General features: G+C 46.8%; 6 protein-coding genes across 6 annotated transcripts; 4 read left to right on the forward strand and 2 right to left on the reverse strand.

The window, feature by feature from the left end:
* Nucleotides 1–527: 527 nt before the first annotated feature.
* N7455_000910 (GMC family oxidoreductase) lies at nt 528–2572 on the forward strand (the record flags this gene model as incomplete). Its single annotated transcript, XM_040959738.2, has 4 exons — nt 528–925; nt 1010–1587; nt 1637–2302; nt 2355–2572. 4 exons carry the CDS (start codon nt 528–530, stop codon nt 2570–2572), a joined length of 1860 nt encoding a protein of 619 aa, XP_040809799.2.
* A 672-nt stretch (nt 2573–3244) lies between these two features.
* N7455_000911 (putative glyoxalase family protein) lies at nt 3245–3761 on the forward strand (the record flags this gene model as incomplete). The annotated part of the gene is made up of 3 exons (XM_040959757.2): nt 3245–3378; nt 3432–3628; nt 3685–3761. The coding sequence occupies 3 exons, from the start codon at nt 3245–3247 to the stop codon at nt 3759–3761; spliced, it is 408 nt and encodes a 135-aa protein (XP_040809813.2).
* Nucleotides 3762–4564: 803 nt separating this feature from the next.
* On the forward strand, nt 4565–5238 carry N7455_000912 (uncharacterized protein; the record flags this gene model as incomplete). The annotated part of the gene is made up of 2 exons (XM_040959723.2): nt 4565–4834; nt 4927–5238. 2 exons carry the CDS (start codon nt 4565–4567, stop codon nt 5236–5238), a joined length of 582 nt encoding a protein of 193 aa, XP_040809834.2.
* Nucleotides 5239–5528: 290 nt separating this feature from the next.
* On the reverse strand, nt 5529–7423 carry mfs56 (uncharacterized protein; the record flags this gene model as incomplete). Its single annotated transcript, XM_040959719.2, has 3 exons — nt 5529–6085; nt 6149–7066; nt 7135–7423. 3 exons carry the CDS (start codon nt 7421–7423, stop codon nt 5529–5531), a joined length of 1764 nt encoding a protein of 587 aa, XP_040809863.2.
* A 1108-nt stretch (nt 7424–8531) lies between these two features.
* N7455_000914 (5'-methylthioadenosine/S-adenosylhomocysteine nucleosidase family protein) lies at nt 8532–10607 on the reverse strand (the record flags this gene model as incomplete). Its single annotated transcript, XM_040959764.2, has 2 exons — nt 8532–9532; nt 9587–10607. 2 exons carry the CDS (start codon nt 10605–10607, stop codon nt 8532–8534), a joined length of 2022 nt encoding a protein of 673 aa, XP_040809833.2.
* Nucleotides 10608–11548: 941 nt separating this feature from the next.
* Nucleotides 11549–12089, forward strand: N7455_000915 (uncharacterized protein). Its single transcript, XM_040959730.2, has 2 exons — nt 11549–11687; nt 11758–12089. Exons 1-2 carry the CDS (start codon nt 11607–11609, stop codon nt 12061–12063), a joined length of 387 nt encoding a protein of 128 aa, XP_040809804.2. The 5' UTR covers nt 11549–11606; the 3' UTR covers nt 12064–12089.
* Nucleotides 12090–12981: the final 892 nt, after the last annotated feature.

Consider the following 12981-nt stretch of genomic DNA (forward strand, 5'->3'; position numbering starts at 1 on the left):
GGTTCCTCTCTTGTTTGGACTACAAGCCCGCACGTTGTGGATATGGAGAGGAAAGACAACAGCACAACCCTCCAAATCATCGCATGTGCAAGCAACATACCAAGGCTTTGTGGCTATTCTTGATGAGAGCAGCCTCAACCTTTTGTCTTACAACTGCAAAAGTCCGATCATGGCAGTGATATAAGAAATGGATTTCTTGTCTCAGCCTGGACGTCTCGTATAATCGGGCTGTGAGCAGGCATGTCAGCAGCCTTCAGCCACCAACTAGCGCCGTGGCGTCAACGACATTTAGCAGAATAATATGTCTCTTTTCCAAGCATATCAACCTTTCTCCTATGATGCGTAGGTAATATAGGAGGTTGACCAAAGGTGGGTTTTGCTGTACCCCGCAGGTACAAGCAAGTACAAGCGACAACCCTGCATCGATTCACCAAATGTCCCGTTGCTTGGCATTCCACCGAGGCTGAGCGCAAAGCAGCCCAATTACGAGGTTTGGTTTAAATTTCTCCCCAAACCCCTCATCAGCCATGGGTAACGAGACCCTCCAAGAGTTCGCCGCCCTCGATCTCGATTACTTGATTATAGGCGGAGGTACCGCAGGTCTAGCTGTTGCTGCACGACTCACTGAACACCCTTGGTTCCACGTGGGAGTCATCGAAGCCGGCCCATCGGTCTTAAACACAGGTGATAATGGCGCGATCAATGTTCCTGGTCGGTATGGCGAAACCATCGGCTCGAAATACGATTGGAAATTTGAAACTACCCCACAGCCAGGCCTGGGAGGAAGATCACTGCCATGGCCACGAGGTCGTCTATTAGGCGGCACGAGTGCGCTCAATCTTATGGCTTGGAATCGCGGTCATCGCAAAGATTATGATGCTTGGGCGGAACTGGGGAATAAAGGGTGGGGATGGGAAGATCTACTGTATGAGTTGACCAGTTTGCTCTAAGATTCGGGCTCCATTTTGAATCTCACCTGCTGATCTGTGGGATACTGAATTCCTTGCAGGCCCTTTTTCCGCCGCAGCGAGAGTTTCCACCCACCAAGTGCCGCTCATCAAAAATATTATCAGTCGTCCTATGATCCCGAGGTAAATGGAACGAAGGGCCCTCTACATACAACCCATGCCAAGCAGTATGGCCCTACACACCAGTATTGGCACGAGACGCTGAATAGCCTTGGGGTTCCATCTACGCGGGATAGTCTGGCAGGCAATAATACAGGCGTCTGGAATATGGTCTGCACAATTGATCCAGATAGTCAGGAGCGCAGCTACTCTGCCTCTGCATATTACCATCCCATTGCGAAGCGTCAAAATTTGCATATACTGACTGAAGCAACTGCCATGGAAATCCTCTTTAATTTCGAAGATGATGAGTGGTACGCAACAGGGGCACGAGTACGCTGGAACGGACTGGAAGCAAACATCAAAGCGTATGAAGAGGTAATTGTCTGTGCCGGTAGCGTGCAATCACCACAACTTCTAGAGCTATCAGGCATTGGCAATCAGGACGTGCTGGAAGCTGCTGGAATTGAGACAAAATTCCACAATCCCCACGTAGGAGAAAATCTACAGGAGCATATAAGTATGAAATATAAACAACGCCCCTTATGATCTTAACTGATGGTTAGAAGTGACTGCCACCATCTTCGAAATACCCTCAACGATTCCCACGCGTGATGATATTCTCAAAGACCCAATTCAGCGCGAAGCTGCAGACCGCGCCTACTACGCTTCACAGACCGGGCCTTGGACTGTGATGCCCTGTTCTGTGGCATACTGTCCGCTTTCGAACATCCTATCGCCTGAGGAATGCGATGAACTACATACCCAAGCTAAGGAAGTCGCACGAAACACAGGACGTACACATGACGCTCTTCTAGCCAGTCAATTCGAGTCCGGTCAAGCGCGCGGTCAAGTCGAGTATCTCTTCGATTTGGGTAACTGGAGCCCATATTTTGTTTCTGAGCCAGGAAAGAAATACGCCACAATGCTGCAAATGCTACAGTACCCTTTCTCGCGCGGATCTATCCATATACCCCCTATGAGCGAAACCAATTATGAAAAGGCTACAATTGATGAGAAGCCCATGATTGATCCGCGATACTTTCTAGGACCCGGGGAGATTGATAAGAAGGTCATGGCCAAAGCACTTAGGTGGGGAGACCGAATCTGTCAAACCGAGCCTTTGGCCAAACTCATTCACGGTCGAGTCTTTCCTCCTCCTGCCGATGGGGTAAAGACCGAGGATGAAGTATACGAAGAGTTTGTCTCAAATTATACTGTCACCGATTGGCATCGTATGTTCTCCCTCCAAGATTCACCCAGCAAACTACTGAAAAATGCATACAGCAGTTGGAACTTGTGCTATGGGTGAAGCGGACGGGGTCAATGCTGGAGTTGTGAATGATATGCTACAGGTACATGGAGTGCATGCTCTGCGGGTTGTAGATGCTAGCATCATGCCATTGCAAGTTGGGGCACACATCCAAGCCACTGTATATGCAATTGCCGAAAAAGCGGCGGATATGATCATTGATGACAACTTTGCTCGAAATGGTCCGCTATGAATCTCATGAGGCTTGCTTTCAATGATAATATTCCATCCAAATGGCCATACCAATATCTTGTCCGGTACTCACACACTAAGAAAGGCGACTGTCACAACAGCATATCCACCCATTCATATCATTCAAGTTGTTATTGTTGCACATCTCGAGTTTCGGAAATATCGCCTCAGACCAACTGGAAAGCATCCGGTTCTACCGGACTGCTCCGCACTTCGTCGGCACCCATGCCTGTGAAACATAGACTGCGCACACAAGCGACCTTGGCGATTTCCATTAGACGATGGCCTAGAGAGTTTCTTCAATAACAAACACAAAGACTCGGATGGCTAGGATGATGTCTTAAATATTGAAATCGGGGAATGAAAGCCAAACTCCCCGACCTTCGGCTGGGGCCGATGTTAGCTCTGCCCCTCTTATGAGGGGCATATTATTTAGTCTGGACAATGGCGACATGGAATTCATCGGATAATTTTCCTGGGATTTACTGGATATCTTATCTGTTCACTAAACTACCAAGCCCAACCTCCACATTGTGTAGTAACCGTCGTCATACTATTTGTTCCTTGACTCATCTCTCATCCGACACGGAAACTGATTCCCGCGAGGTCTTGAATATATACCAACTCGTCTCGCTCAACCACAATCACACATACATATCTTCTACCATACATCATGATTTCCGGAATCGCCCACATCAACCTCCCAATCCCTCAGGGTACATTAGACCAAGCCGAGGAGTTCTACGGGACCACCCTCGGACTCACCTCAGCGCCGGTACCGGAGCTCCAGAAGGGAACAATTCTATGGTATTGAAGCGCGCTATTTTTCAAAAAGGACACACATCTCTAATATTTAACAGGTTCGATATCGGTTCCAGCGGGCAACAAGTGCATATTAGCTTCGGCGCTACTGATCCCGAAGCTAACCGGCACCCATGCTTCAAGTTGTCTTCCCCCGAGGAACTGGAGGAGCTCAAAGCAAGCATCTATGACCACCATGTGCGTGGTGGTGCCGCAGCACCAATGGCTGCCGATAAGCCCGGCGATGTAAACTCTGGTAAGAGGTTCCTTTGATATATGCTGCCTATGACTATTTGCTGATTACCGCTATAGGCGCTAAAGGGAAAGAATATCCCACGCGGTTCTTCGCTCGGGATTTTGCTGGAAATCGGCTTGAGTTTAGTATTTGAATATTTCTATATAATCTCTAACTATAGGCGTTTGGGAAGCTTAGTATTTTCAAGAAATACTCGCGCTCGCTTTTATATACGTATGCCTCGTTCGATCTTACCGTTCTAGCTATAGGCATATAGAACGGAGTAAAATAGATCGATCTTTACAAGGTTATTTAGCCTAATTAGTAAAGAAGCGGCTTTAAAATTGGCCCCTATAATCGGGCTAGAACGTGGCTAATGGAGGGGCGCCGAAAGCTAAGATAGCGGCTTCCTACGCTTTTATATCATACGGGGAGATAGAATCGCGGAAGCTAAGGACTGTTTAAATATTAAGAAATAAGATGTTTAAAATGGTAGATGAAGTTTGCATTGACCCGTGAGGCTTAGCAGCTGAGACTCTAAGACCCGAAATTTCAACACCATCAAATAGAAACTCGAGTCCCTAAATTCACTAATCCTAATAGGGCCCTACTAATGCATATAGCCCTATAGAGGTGAAATGAAATGGATCTCTTCTTCCTAAATAAGCAAGTCAAGTGGTTTTGCTCGGGCGTGCGGGTCTCGGCGTTCTTAGTTGAGCCCCGCGTGTGAGGCCCAGTCCCCGAGTCCCCGGGGACCAACCCCCCGGGGATTAGGCCGTTGGGGGCGAAGTAACTAAATAATCAGCCTCACCTGGAGCCGTCAGCTCATAGCTCGTATTATGTGCTATGACATGATCTTTGTATAAATTCCAACATTTTTACCCCTCGAAGCCTTCTCATCCAAGTTAAACAATACTTGCTAATCCCAATATCTCATCATCCCAACTCCATTCCATAATGGCCACCCAAAGCAACGTCCGGGATACCCCCACCCTCATCAAGCGCAACGGAGCAGACTACTCTTCAGCCAAGCACACAGAGTTAATAGACTGGCTCTTGATGTTAGAGCGAAAAGACAACGTCTTAACGCTACCACCCACCAAGAGTGGAGGCGCAACCCTCCTGAAAAACGACGATTTCCGCATCGACTATCAGGGATACTTCAACTCTGACCCCTACGAGATCGGGTGGATCAACCTCCAAGTGCAAGAGAACATCCCAAGGAAGGTAAACAAAATACTCCCCAATTTTCAAATAATAGCTACAATCGGAAGAGTTGTACGGGGCTATTTTATACTAAGCATGATACGGTACGATAGTCCAAGACCTCCACAACCGTTATAACAACATATGTGCACTATCAAGGCTACCATGAGTCCGGACGGATTACCGGCAATGTCATTTTGCACGCCATGGTCCAGCAGGCTATGAGCAAGATCGGCGAGTACTCGATCTTTGTATCTAAGTCGCAAGCAGGAGCGATCGGGGTACAGAACATTCCGCGGAGTCCCCAGGGTTTGATTAAGTGTGGTTGGGGCAGTTTGGAGGAGGTAAAGGCGTTCCAAGGGGATAAGTGGAATGACCGAAAGATGAAAGGGAAATGGGCTGCCATTTGGGTTCCAGGATCTTAGTTCGGTATTACGAAGGAGGGAGCAGATATGATTTCGGTCGATGAGGGTGATTTCGATTATGCAAGGTTCTGTCATGAGTGAATTTCGATGCTTTTGGTTTATATTAATACAGTTGAATGCAACTTAATTGGTTGGAGACGAGTACTTTATATTGTTCATGTTTAACTCCAAGGTGTTAAGAGATATATTAATTTGATTTTATCATCATTCTATATTCTAGGGCTGACGATTTCCCTATATCAGTCGAGAATTAAAGTCACAAGTCCTGTCTACGGGCATATATGGTCTCTCTAAACAGTTCCCTCACTATCCCCGACCTCCTCCCCCCGATCTCTCTTCTCCCTCACAATTTCCCTCCCAAATATCAAACCCCAAAGATAAGACCTATTAACAACCTCATGACCCCCCTCCTTCAAAATCCACACATTCCCAAGGAAAGTAGTAAGCAAAACAGACAACCACATAACCGGCATCATAGCAATAAAAGCCCACATAACACCATCCTTAGCATCCCGCTGTCCAACGCCACTCTTATTCGTAAACACCGTCGACATAATAGTCAACCCCAGCAAACCTCCAAACGGAACCGCAAACGAAGCAAGACATGAGATCTGCGCCGTCATGGCAGGGAAATACGCCAGTCCGTGCATAGATGCCGGGTTCATTCGCATCCCGACTCCGTGTCCAACTAGCGCCATCATACCATAGATGACGCTTGTTTTACCTGCATGCACGCCCCATGCCAGCACGGTCATTCCTACTGCTGAGGTTATACTGCCGAGGAAAAGGGCTGGGAAGGTTTGTCTGGGCCAGACGTTTGAGGAGAACATTGCCATGTATAGTCCGGCTGTTTGGGTTAGTCAAGGTTCATTCCATATAGTAAATAGTAAATAAGTAGAGTTAGACATACCACCTAAACCAGGAAGGAAATATAGCAGTGCGATACCGGCATCGCTAGAACTCCTCCCTTCCACCAGCGTAAAGTATATATCCATGAAATACATAACGGCAAACATGGCTATCCCGATCGAGAAATTGATCAGGAACAATAAGCCAATATCACGCTGTCTTAGTAGTTCCCATGGTACCATTGCCTTTTGGCGCGGGAGGACCCGTGCCATCAACGAGCCAGGAACCATACAGCGCTCATAGACGACCCAAGCAATCGTCAGAATCCCGCCGATCACCAGCGGAGCTAGGACAGCAACGGATTTCCAGGAGTAGGTACCACCCGCCCATGTCAAAGCAAGGATAAGAAGACCAAATCCCCAGAGGAAAAGCATCTGGCCACCGTAGTCAATAGTTGAGATTCTCGCGAGGAACCGTCCAGAACTAGTCGAGACACCACTCTCTTCCAATTCAGGAATAGGCTGCGGACCCTGTAACTCAGTCCTCAGAACAAGGACCACAATAATCATTGCTACAACCGCAATAGGTAGATTAATCGCAAAACACCAGCGCCACGACGCCTGCGTCATATACCCGCCGATGACGGGACCAATGCTAAATCCGATACCAGAGACGAGAGCAAATACCGTCCAGTTGACTGCGTACTCGGCGAGGGAGACGCGGTCGGCGAGGATAGTTCGGATTGAGATGTTGACTCCTGCGGCGCCGACGCCTTGCAGTGCGCGACCGAAAAGGAGGACGCTGAATGCTGATGTCGGGGCGCCTGTGCAGACTGCGGAGCCGATCATCATTATGAAGATTGCGGATTGGAGGACGATGTGGCGGCCGAAGAGGTCGGTTAGTTGGGCCCAGAAGAAGAGAAAGGCGGCTGATGTGAGGTTGAAGACGGAGATGATCCAGTTCAGTTGGTTGATTTGGTCTGTAGGGTGATTAATGGTTAGTTGAGGATGAGGATGGTCATTGGGAATTGGTGTGTGTGGTACGTACTGAAATCCTCTGCGATGAATGGTAGAGCTGAGGCTACGATCGTTGTATCTAGGGCTTGTAGGCAGTATGGACTGAATAGTCCCAGGATGATCTTCCAGCGGTAGACATTCTTTCGTTTCTTCTCTGCAACTTCTTCCGGGGTGTGGGTTTTCTTTTTCTTTCCTTCATCGAGCTGTGGGAAATCAACTGGTGTGTTTAATTCGATTGCATTGTCTGGTGTATTTGACACTGCAGAATCTAGGCGTTTCCGCTCATTTCGTTTCTTGATTTTTTTGTAGATCAGAATCATAGTTCAATGGAATATACGAATGAGTAAGAGTGATTGATTCCGAGGCAAAGCCTAGGGAGAGTGAACCATCTTTATACCCTACTTTACCTCACTCTTCGAGGTAGTTGGGTTTAGCGTCCAGTCTAAGCCAGGCATCAGCTTTGGAGCACTCCATATTGAGATAGCTTTGCGATATCTTTATAAATTCCTATAGAGGTAACGATTGCGATTGGCAGTTGTCGCAAGGCTTAGTGGGAATTATTTCGAGTTTTTCGTATCCGAAGGATGGTAGTCAAAAAAAAACCCTAGCGCTCGCACTCCTATCCGCATTGGGACATCATCTGCACAGTACGGAGTATCAACATTTCGTTTCAGAATTGCAGACCTTGGCAACTTATATAAATAACTCCCAGTCTGTTTATTCAGAATAATAAATGTAGAATGTTTTTTTCAGGCAAATTTGAGGGTTTTACTTCGTCCTATTAATGGAGCGTAGTCAATACTACCCATAGAGTACTTGATTTTCCCTCTTCCCGGTGGGGCTTTCCAGTTGCTATGCAATTGTACGGGAGGAAATCGAGTAGTGAGTTACCCTGATATAATGCTAAAATATAGGCTGACTCTCCTAGTCTCAAAAAACCTGATAGAAGTGCTCACATTCACTACCATATTTTCCCGCTAAGTGACGGACTTTAGGGCGACCAAGTATGTATTGAAGGTCTATCTCTGTAATACAAAGTTCCCGGTCATCAACTTCTAGAAATAGCTACTGCAAGATCAAGCCTAACAGGCAGAAATATTACAAGCTGTAACGCGTTTTCAGTTAGGATAGAGTGCATGTAGAAAAGAACACCAAGAGTAAATAAATTTCGTCGCTCGCTAGACACTGCAGTCAAATATCACAAAAATGGCTTCCCTTGTTTCTACTTCTACTTCAATGCATTTCAAAGACACAGGGTGTCCTGGTGGGCATGTTAGTCAAATCCAGAAATAATGCGTAGTGAGACCTCACAGGACAGGGAGTTTAGCTCCTAGGAGTGTTGGCCATTGGAGGAGAGATTGAAGATAATTTTATGCGTGCATTGATAGAGAAGCATATTTTGGTTCTCCAAGGGCGTCGTGTTAACTTCTATCGGGGCTTGCGCTTCTTTGCGGAAGCAGAGCTCTTACTAAGAGCATTTCTCATTTGATTGAGAGAGAGGAGTGTTTTTGCGTGGTTCTCACCAAGGGCTCGCTTTCGTCCCTTCCAGGCGTCTCGGTATGTTTCCGCAGCCAGGGCATACTTTTCTTGATAGTAGAGAGTCTGGCCTAGTCGATGAAGAGATGAAAGCGTATCTTTGTGGTATTCCCCGATGGTTTGCTTCTGGCCTTCCCATAACCGATAGAAGGCGACTTCGGTTTCCGCATATTTGGCTTGCTTTTTAAGAGCCAAACCTAGCCAATAAAGAGATGAAAGCGTATCTTCGTGGTTCTCACTAAGGGCTCGCTTTCGTCCCTCCCAGGCGTCTTGGTATGCTTCCGCAGCTAGGGTATACTTTTCTTGATCGTAGAGAGCCTGACCTAGCCAATAACGAGATAAAAGCGTAGCTCTGTGGCCTTCCCCGAGGGTTTGCTTCTGGCCTTCCCATGCCTGACGGTGGGTGTCTTCGGCTTCCGCATACCTTGCTTGCTTGTAGAAAGCCATACCTCGCAAATAAAGAGATGCAAGCGTATATTCATGGTATTTCCCAAAGGTTTGCTTACGGCCTTCCCATACCTGACGGTGGGTGTGTTCGGCTTCCGCATACTTTGCTTGATTGTCGAGAGCCATACCTATCCAATGAAGAGATAAAAGCGTATCTTTGTGATCTTCCCCAAGGGTTTGCTTACGGCCTTCCCATACCTGACGGTGGATATCTTCGGCTTCCGCATACTTTGCTTGTTCGTAGAGAGCCACACCTCGCAAATGAAGAGATAAAAGCATATCTTTGTAGTCTTCCCCGAGGGTGTGCTTCTGGCCTTCCCATAACCGATAGAAATTTGCTTTTGACTTGTTCTCTCTTGCCGTTCTTTGTCTTTGTGCGTTTTCGTCGTTTGCCGGGTCGCTGAGAGACATCCACCGCAAGGATTCTATTTCATCATCGATAATTCCTAGATGGTATCATCTTCAGTATATCATCTCAAGCACTTCTTGTGCGAACTCACCATCTTTGCCAGCAGGCCTCCAGTATCCCAAAAAGGCCATTGCTGCCGAAGCTCCAGTTGCTGCTGCGTAGCATTGCCACACTTTGCTTTTATGGCTATCTGCATAATCACACACTCCCTTGACGATGATACATGCAATGTTCTCCCACACCCCTGCTGCCTCCATTTCAAACCCAAGAACTCTCTCCTCTCTTGTGATTGCATCGCGATGTTCTCCGGACTTCATCACTGTGTCAGCGGACGCGACTTTTCCAATATGCACGGAGGCTTCGCCAAGTATTGGTGTACCACTTCGCCGACGAACAATTTGGTTCTTATCGCACTTGAGATCATAGCATTCTATCTCAAGTGCCTCGTCACATATATCATAGGGTAAGTTATCGGTCGAGCAGCCACATCGGCTATGCGGAGATAGTGCGTGATGCTTGTGAAGATAAGAAGCGTCGAATAGAATATCTTCAAAGCCTGGGTGCTGCCATCTTGTCTCTTTTTGCTGGAGACTGTGAAGATTCACTAACATCTGTTGCCGAAATTCAATTTGAGACCGACTTGCGTTAAGACCAGCGAGAAGAGTTCGAATTTCCTGGTTTGGTCTTCCTAATGTGTCCTTGACATCTCTCTTTCTCCGAAAACCACCCGGGTATTGTCTGCCGAAATCATATGCAATCACGGAATCACTAATAACGACATCACCCAAGTAGATCTGCCTACTAGGGGACGGCGATGGTGCTCCTCCACAGATACCAACAACCAGTGCAAGCTGGATTTCAGTGTAGCTGAAGCGAAGGGTGGAGGCCACGCTTGCTGCGCTTTCTTTTCCCATTCCTGGCATGTAGCATAGAACAACGTTGTGCTTGTCCATCCTTCCGTTGACGTATGCATTCGTATCCCCGGGCTGTTTGCCATATAATCTGCTAAACCGGTCGTAGGTTTCATCGAAAAGTGCTTCCACGGCGTCAGCCTCCATAGGAAGTGCACATATAATGGCTACCGCAAAGTCTTTGCGGCTTTTCGGGCGCATTGTAGCCAGGGATAGCAAAGATTATCAGTTCAAGAAGAGGTTGCAAATGTTGCTATATTAAAGACTGGACGAAGGTATTGATGCCTGAAGCTGACCGTGCCGAAGATGTGAAAGGAGGCAATCTCGTGTTTCTCTTGCGATTTGCACCAACCACAGGGCTGCAAAAGCCGCCCCCGTAAGGCGCCTATAAGAGGGGTATCGCATGGGGCTGACATCAGCCTGTCTAGCTAAAACAGCCAACAATACTGTTGGATATCAGACTGTGCTGATCGTTTGCCAGACTGAGTAGTTTGTTTGCTTGGTTGTCAGGGCATAAATACTATTATGAGGCCTTAGGCCCTCAGATTAGTGCCTCGGGCATCAACCCCTCAGATAGTGGAGAGTCCGCAGATCGTACCTTCGTAGCAATTAACTCTCTCCCTCCTAATCTCTTGGTCCCGATATAGTAGATGCCACATCAAATACCCTGCTCTCCATAGATTGAATAGCAGATCAGACCGCTCAGAGGCGTGCTCAGATCTGCTCAGTGAGCAAAAAGCGGCAAGGACTGAGCACCAAAGCAGGGAAAGCCAAGAAGTGATAGAGGAAACCAAGTACGTAGGTATGTACGGAGTAGGTATGACTTCAATATCCATTGTCAGCCCCAGCCTCAGCCTCAGCCTCTCAGCCTCAGAGAAATGGACAAAATAGTACACCTCTACATTCCTTTACTAGGCAACTTAATATCAGTCGCAAATTCCTATAACAAGCACCTGCCTTGTATCTTCTTATATTAAATATCCACAGAAATACAACTACGCATTTAACAAAACACAGATAAGCTAAACCCCTTGCTAATCAGGTGAATAGGTAGCCCGGGTAAATGGACGAATTAGAGCTGATACACAAGCCTGTTGCCTAGCCCCACCTGATACTTCGACATGTCATACAACAGACAACATACAACTGACAAGCCCTCTCCTTCAATCACCAACACCCTCAAAATATACCACATCTACAATGGGCAATTCAACCCCGATAGAACCAGCACCTGCCTACGAGGACCTATTCCACGAGCGCGGCTCAAGCTCACGGAATGGCGTAAGCAAATTCCCCCGGAAGGGATAATCTAATCCCATCAACATACTAATCAATCTAAATACATATACAGTATAGCATGGTCGGTCAAACAGACACCATCGAGGAAAACCGCGTGGAACACGGTCACCACCTCCATGACGTCCCCGTCCCCATCCCAGCCCCTATCGCAGTGACAGTGGCCGATGACTCGGTTCAACACACCCACTGTGCAGAATGCGATCGGCAACGGGAGCGCAGAGAGAAAAGGGAGTTTTCTCAGAAAGCGTGTGGCATGGTTGCCAAGACGTTTATCTTGATCTTTTTGTTCATGATGATATTGGGGATTGTTATTGTTGGGGCTTGGAAGGATGTTCGTTTGAAGAAGTTACATGGTTAATTTGTATATTATATGTGAAAGTTATGATATTATACCAAATTGGATTATACGAGGCATAGCCTGGAATCATCTTTATTGATATCCTAGGATCCTAGGATAGGTGAATACAATTCTCATGCCAAGGCCTTTTCTTGTTAGTTTCTTGTTAGTTCATTGTTGGCCAACATAGTAGCTCCACCTTATGGCGCCCGATGAACAGCCAAGTCCCCGTCTCAACCCAAGCCAACATCAACATTCAACATCACCTCTATTCTGTATCTCTGTACTACTAATTCGTATGCGCATTGCATGAATCAATTCCCAGGTAAATCTAAATCCCCCTTGCGACCCACATTCGACCTATGACGGGCTCTACTTGCCCCAACTCTTCTAAGGTATAACCAAAAGCTAACTAACAAACATTCAGTTAGCAGGTACCAGACCAGATTCAGCCACAAAAATGTTTGCCTGGCTCAAAAGCCTTTTCGCCAAATCAGAGCCCACTGAACCCTCAGAACCAGCCGGAGAGCCTAAACATAGAGGCAAGTCGCACAGCCGATCACATAGCAAAAGGGTTCGAGAACGAGAGCGCGATCTACGACGAGAGTGGACGGGGCAGAAGGGGGGATGGAAGAAATTTTATAGTAGGGGAGGGTTTGTGGGTATTTGTTGAGGGGTGAAGCTCTTATATACCTCCCATGACTGGACATATCGCATAGCTTTGCTATTTACCATTTACTGTTTACTTTCCAAGGTTGCTACTTTCGAGTATTCATGGAGAGAAGGTGATCTTGTTGAATAATGTATTGAATATTAAAATTGAATATCAACACTGTAGTATATAAAATGATCCAGAACAAAAATAAAAACACCATGCAATCTGCCACCAAATACAAAATGAAAAACCAAGAGAAAAACATTGAACCATCAAGTCATAAT

The sequence above is a fragment of the Penicillium solitum genome (assembly GCF_028829755.1).
Source record: "Penicillium solitum strain IBT 25940 chromosome Unknown utg000001l_segment0_segment0, whole genome shotgun sequence".
NCBI lineage: Eukaryota > Fungi > Ascomycota > Eurotiomycetes > Eurotiales > Aspergillaceae > Penicillium > Penicillium solitum.

Excerpts from the sequence above, each read along its gene's own strand:
- N7455_000915 (XM_040959730.2), top strand. The coding sequence starts at position 11,607 with ATGGGCAATTCAACCCCGATAGAACCAGCACCTGCCTACGAGGACCTA. Across the intron at positions 11,688-11,757 it reads GCTCAAGCTCACGGAATGGC|TATAGCATGGTCGGTCAAAC; the intron begins GTAAGCAAATTC and ends ATACATATACAG.